Below are 10083 nucleotides of genomic sequence, written 5' to 3'. Positions count from 1 at the left end.
TCAATGCTATCTGTTTTAATATATTTTAATTTATTTTGTTAAATATTTCCCTATCACATTTTCATCTGGCTCGGGATGCACTGGAGTGTTATGGGCCAAATTTGGCCCTGGTGGACACCATTTGATACCTTTAATCTCAGTAATCTAAGCTCTAGGCTGCAGAGAAGGACCCAACATGAATTTGGAGTAGTTTTCTCATCTGGCAGTTAGTTCCCTATATTAATGAAACGTCAAATCCAGTTTCTATTCTAAGACGATTGAAGGCAGGAAGTTTGTCTTTTCTGATCATCTTTATCCCTTGCAGTTACCACAGGGCTCCATGCATGGTAGATGCTTAATAAAGGCCTTAAATTTGAATTGAAAGGATGAGCTCAAACTTCATTTTAGACACACTCTCTCTTGCTCTCTCTCTCTCTCTCTCTCTCTCTCTCTCTTTCTCTCTCTTTCTCTTTCTCTCTCTCCCTCAGAAGCCTTTAGGTAGCACAGTGGATAGAGCACAGGTCAGGAGGACCCGAGTTTCAAATCTGACCTCAGATACTTACTAATTGTATGACCTTGGGCAAATCACTTAACCCTAATTGCCTCCTAAAAAAGAACCTACTATGTGCCAGCCACTGTGCTTAGCACTGAGGATACAAAGAAAGGCAAAAACAGTCCCTGCTCTCAAGGAGCTCACAGTCTAATAGAGGAGACAATGTCAAAGAACTATGTACAAACAAGGTCCGAGTCGACTAAATCAGAGATTATTGTAGAAGCAAAGAATTAGCATTAAGGGGGACCAAGAAAGGCTTTTTTTCCCAGAAGATGGGATTTTAGCTGGTACTTGAAGGAAGCCAGAAAGATCAGAGGCAGGGATGAGGAAGGAGAGAATTCCAGGCGTGGAGAACAGCCAGTACAAAGGCTTGGAGCCGATGGATGGAACGTTGTGTTGGAACAAGGAGGTCAGCTATGTTCTAGAAGACTAGAAAGGCAAGAGAGGACCAGGTTATGAAGGGTTTAAAAAAAAAAACAGGGTTTTTATATTTGATCCTGGAGGTCATAGGATTTTATTAAAAGGGGGGGGGTGTGACCTAATCAGATGTTAACTTTAGGAAGATCACTTTGCTAGTTGAGTACAGGATGGGCTACAGTGGGGAGACATTAGAGGCACGGAGACCAATCTAAGGCTCTCCAAGTAATCCAGGCTTGAGTTGATGAGGTCCTGCCTCAGAGTGGTAGTTGTGTCAGACGAGAGATATTCTGAAAGTAGAAAGCATTTTCAAGGAGTTTAGCCATGAAAAGGAGGAGAAATGCAGGATGATAGCTAGCCAGATGTTGTTTGAAGATGGGAGAGACATGGGTATATCCAAGTCAGCAAGGAAGCAGCCATTAGACAGAAAGCAAGTCAAGATCAGCGAGGGTACGGATAAAAGAAGAGGCAGTCTGGTGGAGAATACAGGATGGAATGAGATCCCTTGTGCACGTAGAAGGGCTTGCCTTGGCCAGCAGAATGGCCACATCTTCATGTGAGATGGGGTGAAGAAGAAACTAGTGGTAGAGAGTATCTGAGTGATACGAAACGCCTAGGAAGGGGAGAAGAGGAAGCTCATTTAGTTAAGTGAAATACGAGGCAAAGTTCTCAGCTGAAAAAGGGTAGAGGGGGAACATTGGGAGGTTTGCAAAGGGATGAAAAAGTTTGGAAAAGACACTGTGGTGAACGGGAAATTGAATCAATTAGGAACGTATAAAAGGACTGCCTTGGGCAATATAAATATAAATTTTTAGTGGAACCAGTCAGCACAATTTTGTGATTTTCTCCAGCTTCTTTCAGGAGCATTTTACGTACATTTTACAAGAACAAAGGCAGCAATGAGTAGTAGGAATAAGTAAAGGCTAGCACTTGTCAGGGCAAGATTGACTATAGGATAAGAGAACAGTGGACTTGAAGGAAAAGGATAATGTATACAGTTGAACTGGTTGGCCAACGGGTCAAGCTGGGGAAAGAAGAAGACTGTAGCCAGTGCCTGGAAAAGAACTAGGGGACTAGAGGTCATGGTGAAGACCAAGAACAGGCCGTTTCAGAATTAATGAACAAGGAAATGTTGCATTTATGGGTGATGGCAAGATCCAGAGGGTGACCATCTCTCTGTGTAGCTAAGATGGGGTGGAGGAGCAGGTCGTGTGAAATAAGTAAGTTGAAGAACTGAAAAATTAGGGCATTTGAGGGAGTATCAATATATATGTTGCAATCCCCTAGTAAGAGGGCAGAAGTTAATGATGAGAGAAAGACTGTGAGCCAGACACTGACCTCTTTGAAGAGGGAGGAAGAGCGTCCTGGAGATTGTCAGAATCTTGATTGATAAATATGGATTGTGAATGAACATCAGAGGAGAGGTTGCTGAATGGTGGTGTAGAGGGAGAACTTGGAAAGTGGTAAAGGAGAGCAAAGAGGATTAGCAGGTCCCCAACTCCAGCTAGTGAGTGGTATGAATGAAAGTGTAAAGAGAGTGACCTGGGAAGCTGTGTCATCTGAAGGGAGGCAGGTTTCAGTGAGTGCAAAGAGATGGCAGGAGTGAAAAAGGAACAGGTTTGAGATGAAAGTAAGTTTGTTACCTAAGGATCAGATGTTCTAGAGGGCACAGCGGAAGGGGTGGGATACACTCTCTACCCTGGCTTCTTCACAAAACAGAGACTCCTGGAGGAACTCAGCAATGAGAGAAGGCAAGTGGACTTTAGTGAGGTTGGGGCAACCGGTATGGAGATGTAGCAGGTCCAAAAGGGATTCCTTGAGGAATCCTAATGCCCAGAGGCAAACTTTTCATAGAGCAGATATTTAAGCAATGTTCATTGAATTACATAGAATTGAATTGAGCTAAATTGAGTGAAGAGGAGTTTTACAAGGTTAGAACCTTGGGAAACAGAGGGCAAGGACTGCCTGAGAGCCTTGGCCGGGGACCTAGTGGTATTAGCTTAAGAGAGAGTCTGGGTTGGTTTAGTTTGGTTCTGTTTTTAAACAGAGCATGGCTGACCTTTAAGATATGCTCAGGCAGCAGCCTGATTCCACTTTCCAAAATAATACCAGATAAAGTTTAAGGATATCAATGACATGCAAGATTATAAACCCTTTTGTCTCCTAGGAGCCTATTGGCCCTGAGTCACAGGACTTACTGAGGAATTGCAGCTCAGATTCTGGGTCTGAAGTCCAGCTGAAGGCTGAAAATCCTACTGAACTTTGAGGAATGAGTATTAATACATTTCAGTCAAGTCAGACAGTGGCCTGATTATGTATTTGTGTCAGCTAAGCACATCCTCAATGGTCACACAAATCCCTTTGGTATCTGGTGGTCAGCTGCAAGCCTGTTCGGCACGTGGAGACTAACGTATGTTGGTCAATTCTCGGCCACTGAGTAGCCCATTCCCTCTTGCCCTCTCTTCCTCACCCCGACACCCAGCCTTGGAGATATCCCTTGAGTAAATTAGACCCTTCCTCTTCATTCCCTGGATTTGACCTGGGCTTCAAGCCAGAAAACCAATCTAAAACTGGCTTGAGATATCTTGGGCTCATTTTACAACTCTTGAATGTAAGAAGTAGAAAAAGGCATGCTAGGACATAGGAAGCTGGAAGGGATCTTAGAACATAAAATGTCAGAGCTGAAAGCCATTCTGGAAAACCTGTAGTCCAAACACCTGATTTTGCAATGAGGAAATATTTCAGAGGAAATGAAGATCCAAAGCGAGGAAGTCATTTATCTAAAAATCTCACAACTAGTTACTGAGTTAGTGGTAAAACTAGGGCAAAAAGCCAGTTGTCCCGATTTATAGCTGGTGCCCTTTTCACCTAGAAAGCTAGGACAGAGCACTGGTTTAGAGTCACTTAAACTGCCATCTGCCTCAGTTTCCTTATCTGTAAAATTGAGATAATTATAGCACCTACCTCCCAGCTTTGTTGTGAGGGTCAAATGAGATAATATTTGTAAAGTTCTGTGGATATTTTAAAGCACCTAATGCTTTATATGATAATATAATGCTTATATTTCAACTATACCTTGATACTAATCTAAAAATCCAGGCTGTCCCTAAGATTTCCCAGAGGTGCCAGGGTTATGGTTGGCTTCAGTGTTTGAGACAGAGACCATGTCCCTCCTAGCAGCTAAGCAAGGATTCTCCGCATCAAACCCAACTATTCTTGCATTTTTTGTGTTAACAAACTTTCAGAGTCTTTTTCTTAAAATGATGTCAGAGTGCCAAATTGATTGAATCCTTAGCCATCCTTTAAAGCTCATCTCAGATAACACCTCTTTCAAAAAGCTTTCTCACATTTCAGATTATTATATTGTTTTGTGCCTCTCAGATCAGCTTATCATGGGATATTGTATACCACAGTCATCCATGCATTTATGTCTTATTGTCCTAGTAGACTATGAGTTCCATGAAGGCAAAGAATGTGTCATCCAAGCTCTGATTTCCATCAGTGTTTAGAATAGCGCTCTATAAGCAGTAGGTACTTAATAAATACGTGTTGAAATGATTGAATGAATGAGTCGCCCAATGAATGGATCAAATGTATGAATTGGATGGATGAAATGGATCTATTTTTCTTAGTTTATTGTGGCATAGGTCACATCAATTTCTATCCTGCCTTTCTTAGCAAATTGGAATGCTGAAATATCACACTGGCTCTTTCTTAAAGACAGCTAGACATGGGTTGATCGGGGGTGTAAGAAGGGGATTCTATTTGGAGATAAGTCCTGTGTTTCAAAAGTGCTAGGCTTGGAAGGATGACCAGACAGTACGATTCATGAGAGGTTGAAGTGGGCGAAAGTTGTTCACCATCTTCTTCTCTTCCTCCCCAAGGGCAGAAAACAGTAGCCTCCGAAACTCAGCTAGCTAGAAAAAAGATCAAGTAACTCATCAGGGTTAGGGGGCCTGCATAGAACAACAGCCAACAACAATGCTTGGATATGGATGCCAAGGTTTCTAGACTTGAATATCCATGCTTCAGAGACAGCACGAGTTCTGGCTGTGGACAAATCCAGAAACACCTTTGGTAACGCTTTCAAAAAATACTTTATCAGTGTGGAGGTCAGATTCTTCACTCCCAAATTAAATAGATTACAGTAATGAAGAGTTTCAGAATTTCCCTCTGATAGCCAGGGGTTTTATAACCTTCAAGTTTTAAAAGTTTAAGAAGGAACCACAACAAATTAGAATTAACTCTAGGCATAACCACATTGTGTGGAGGTAGCTTCATGGCTCAGTGAAAAACAGTGCTAGACCTGGAGTCAGGAAGACCTGAGTTCAAATCCGGCCTCAGACATTTATTAGCTGTGTGACCCTGGACAAGTCATTTCCCCTCTGTTTGCCTTAATTCACTGGAGAAGGAAATGGCAAGCCACTTCAGTATCTTTGCCAAGAAAACCCCATGGAGAGCATTGGCGTGATATGATCCATGAGTTCAAGAAAAGTCAAACACAACAGAATGACTGAATGACAATCACAACATACACCAGATTTGCCTTTGGCCTTAAGGGGCCTCTTTGTCATACTGGAGAACCTTTCCTGCCTCCAGTGCCCCATCTTCATTCCCCTTATCCTCCTGCTGCCCAGAGCTTTTATAAAAATAATGATTTCATTAATATTTCAATTAATATCATTAACATCTCAATTTTACCAGCCACTTTCCCCATAGCAACCCTGGGAGGTCCACAATGGAAGTATTTTATTGTTCATTTTACAGATGGCGAAAATAAGACCCAAAGAAGATGTTACCTGCCCATGGTTACACAGTCATTGAAGGTCCAAGCTGGAATTTTCCTGACTCCAAGTCCACTATGCCACACTTACCTCTCAAAGCTAAACATGTCCCTGTCCCTCCATGGGCCCCTAGATGGCCTCTAATACAAACGCATCTGGTCCCACCATTTTTTTCTGCATTTGCCTTTTTCTCTTGGGGGGAAAATCCCTTCCTTAAAATTCTATCCCTCTTCAGTTATAATGTAAAGTGAGTTGAAGAAATCCCACTTGGAGACTTTAATTACCAAACTTTGACTCTTAAAGGCTGATAGTACCCCTAGAAGGAGTCAGCTTCTTCCTGGAGAGTTCCAACAACCACCTTCCCTCTACCAATCTTCATGAGGCCTCTTCCAGCTCACCACCACAACAAACCACAAGGCAGTGACAGGACTCTGTTTACAACTGAAGGACTTTTGCGTTCATTCATTCATTCATTCATCAGGCAACCGGCATTTATTAAGTTGGGACTTGAAGGAAGCCAGTGAGGCTAGGAGAGGGAGATGAAGAGGGAGAGCATTCCAGGCATGGGGGACACCAGTGAGAATGCACAGTTTAGATGTAGAGTGTCTTGTGCAAGTGACCACAAGAAGACCAGTGTCATTGGATCTTTGTGTGCATGGTGGGGAAGTGTAAAGTACAAGAAGGGAAAGGTGGGAAGGGGCTGGGTGACGAAAAACTTTGAACATCCAACAAAGGATCTTATATTTGATCCTGGAGGTGACAGGGAGCCATCGGAATTGATTGAAGGTGGTTTGGGGAAGGTGAACGAAATGGTCAGGCTTATTCTCTTGAATATCGATTAACATGAAGGCTCCCAGATCTACCAACTGAAACTGCTTTTTAGCAAGATGTCTTATTATCTCCATGAGTGTAAATCCTGGTGCAAGCACAACCCAGGCCTTGTCTAGAAAGGTCATGATCTCAGTCTATAGGTATCAGGACCCTGGGCCAGGGCTCTCAAGGTGATTTCCGACCTTGATCTGAGTATTGAGTTGTTCTTTCCAAAGCACAGAACAAAATGAAAGGTCTCCCTCAAACCTCTGTCAACAGTCATCATTCCAAAGTGGTTGGATAGGAGCAAGGTAAAGAATCCAGTCAGGGATTTGCCAGGGAGCAGGAACATAACAGACTTTCAGGGCAGGGCAGAATGAGCTGGGTTGGCTGGGTCCAGACTGCAATGCAGAGGATGCATCAGATAGAGTAGAAGGAGCACTTACATGGTTATGTGGAGAATAAATATATAAATATCTGCACATATAATTTATATATTTATATGGGGGTATTTAGACATTTACATGGGGCATTTAGATATTTATATGGGGTATTTATAGATCTTATGGGGCATTTATAGATTTATATGAGGCATTTATGGATTTTCATGGGTATTTATATATTTATACAGGAATTTGTGTATTTATATAAAACATTTATATATTTAAATACATATTTAATAGCATAAAATTAAAAATATAAAAAATTAAAAATAGTATTATATGGGGCATTTATATAGGGCATATATATTATATAGGACATTTAGATATTTATATAAGGCATACACATTATGTGGAGCATTTATATATTAATACAGGGCATTTATGGAAGGACTTGGACAAGAATCTCATAGTATAGGAAGCTCTAGATGGGTTGCCATCTCTATGTATGGGACTTCACAAATTTAGGAGCCTCTCCAAATAGAAGCTTCTGGTCTTTCTTTCTTATAGTAATAGACTTCATGGCACTGATCCATTCAAATGCCATGGAATGTTGCTGATTAGCTGGATACTCTAGGCAATCTGGAAAAATCCTCATAAGACAAAATCTGAACCTTAGGAAGTTAAACCTTCTACTGGCAAATAAGCTTCCTTAGCATGCTAATATATTATCTTTTTCATTTGACTACTCAGTTAGTTGACCTCCGGTCTTGCCCTCTGGCAGGTGAGTATCTCCCCAGGCTCTCTAGGAACCCAGGCTGAGACATTTCCCCCAGAAACCACAACTCATTGACATCGCTCATCTTATATAATTCTTGTGTAGTTTCTCCTACAAATCCACTCAGGAGTCCAGCCAACCTGCTGAGGACCTTCTTCAAGGCCACTTGCCATTATGTATGCAACATCATAGAACTTGGGTTGTCCACATTTTATCTCTCCATCTCACCACATTATTGGCTTGCCTCCTTTTTGATTTATACAGTCATCTTTTACTGATTTAAAATATGAAAGCATAACTTCTAGCTATTGTGGAATTTCTTAAATTCATCCAGGAAATCCAGTCTAGGCCAAGAATTTTAAGAAGCTGGTTACACACATGACTCACCTGATTATGACCAACCTCAATTGGTTTTTTCTTAATGATCCAAGTGACAGATTCTGTAAGTGGTGGGGTGGTCAAAGATCCAGCATAGGTCCAATAATCTTGACAGAAGGGCAAAAGACACAAGGGATCAAATCTGTCAAAGGCCGCATGAGTATCCTAACAGATCAATAAAACCAATAGAATACATTTAATTCATACACTAATTAAGAAAGAATTACAGGAAGCAACTTAAAATTATAGAAATTTATGTCTTAGGTCTCTGAAATGTAATCACCAAATAGGTAAGAGAAAACATATGCACAACATGTTCTACTAATTCTATTTCTTATATGCTTCAATGTGTGCCTCTCTTCTATATTACCTTAAAATTACTCATTTGAAGATGCAAAGAGAAATTCAAGATGGTGCCAATCAGTTTTCCTAGTTCTTCCACTGCTCAAAACTCTTTAGTGGCTCCCCATTGGGTACTTATCAAAGCCAAATACCTTGGCATGAAGAAAATACACTCTCCACCCAATCTTTTAAGTGTCCTTTTTTTTTTTTTGACAAATTCATTGAGAAAGATGCATGGTACATCCAGAGAGTGCTGAAATGGGAAAGGCATTGGCTCCAGACTCAGAGGATATATATTTAAATTGTGGCTTTGCCACTTACTACCTGGGACATCTCTGGACCCATTTCCTCATATCAAAGATGTAGGGTTTGTACAACAACATCTCTAAAATCTCTTCTAATTCTGAGTCCATGATCCTGTGAGTCTATGCTTACAGTCAATCAATCGATCAATAGGCATTCACAAATGTAGTACCCACTATGTACCAGGCACTGTGCCTATATATCAAACACTGTCAAAATCATGGACACGTTCCTGCTACATTCACTAAGAGAGAGGCAGAGCCAAGATAGGAGAGTAGATAAGCACTCAACTGAGCTCTTTCAAATTCTCCTCCAAACAACTCTAAAATAATGCCTCAAATCAAATTCTGGAATGGCAGAACCAATAAAAATCCAAGTCAAACAATCTTTCAGCCCAAGACAACTTAGGAGGTCTGCAGGAAAGGTTTGTCTTACTCAGTGGTGGTCAGGCTTGAAGTGCAGTGCAGACTGGGCAGCAAGGCCATGCTGTGGGCCCAGCAGCTAGTCCTGGAGGTGACTGTATTGGCAGCAGTGGAAGCTTTGGGAATTTTCAGCCCATAGATTGTGGAGTGGTCAGAAGGAGATTGTAGGGGACTCTTTGCTGGTACTGGGTTTAGTACCCTGTTGTATTGCCAATGAGCAGTTCTGGGTCACAGTCCCAGGACCAAAAGGAGCAATAGCACTTGTAGCCACAGGAGAGCAGGGGCCCCAGTTGTGGTTCCAGGGTGAAAAGGAGTACATGTGGTCACTCACAAAGGAGTAGGAAACTTGCTCTCAATTTCAGGACAGAGAGAAGCACTAGCAATTGTGGCTACAGGAGAGTGTAGGACCTGGTCACTGTCTCAAGGCCAAGAGGAGTGCTACCACCATTAGCTATAGGGGAACAAGTTCCCTTCATGGGTAAAAGACTAAAGCACAGGCCAGGAGAGCAGTGATCACACCTTCCTCTAGATCACTCCACTTGGAAACACTGAAAACCTGCAGACCCCAAAGCTAGTTCTAAAAACAGTAACAAGTAAGAACTGAAGCTTGGGACAGTGGCCCCTCCACTCCTGAAGCTGAGCCCAACTATAACATAAAGTTAAAAGTCAAATGGAAAAATGAGCAAACAAACAAACAACAACAACAACCCCTCCCCGAAAAAAAAGAACCTGACCATAAAGAGTTATGGTGAAGATCAAGACACAAACTCATAAGAAGACAACAAAGTCAAAATAGCAACAGACAAAGCCTCATAGAAAAATGTGAATTGGTCACAGACCCAAAAATAATTCCTGGAAGAGCTTAAAAAGAATTTAAAAACTCAAATAAGAGAGGTGGAGGAAAATCTGGGAAAAGAAATGAGAGTGATGTGAGAAA

At 41.6% G+C, this 10083-nt stretch overlaps 1 protein-coding gene across 1 annotated transcript in view; it reads right to left on the bottom strand.

The window, feature by feature from the left end:
* Positions 1 to 4595: 4595 nt before the first annotated feature.
* Positions 4596 to 10083, bottom strand: part of CA5A (carbonic anhydrase 5A) — a 50417-nt gene continuing 44929 nt past the window's right edge. Inside the window, exons 6-7 of the mRNA XM_027847696.1 lie at positions 8089 to 8244; positions 4596 to 4866 (exon numbers count right to left, since the gene is read on the bottom strand). Of these exons, the coding sequence (XP_027703497.1) occupies positions 4744 to 4866; positions 8089 to 8244 (279 nt within the window). The 3' untranslated portion in view covers positions 4596 to 4743. The remainder of the gene's footprint in view (positions 4867 to 8088; positions 8245 to 10083) is intronic.

The sequence above is a fragment of the Vombatus ursinus genome, unplaced genomic scaffold (assembly GCF_900497805.2).
Source record: "Vombatus ursinus unplaced genomic scaffold, bare-nosed wombat genome assembly UNPS02005286.1, whole genome shotgun sequence".
NCBI lineage: Eukaryota > Metazoa > Chordata > Mammalia > Diprotodontia > Vombatidae > Vombatus > Vombatus ursinus.
The sequence above is the reverse complement of the archived record's forward strand: the minus strand, read 5'-3'. Positions and strand labels throughout refer to the sequence as shown.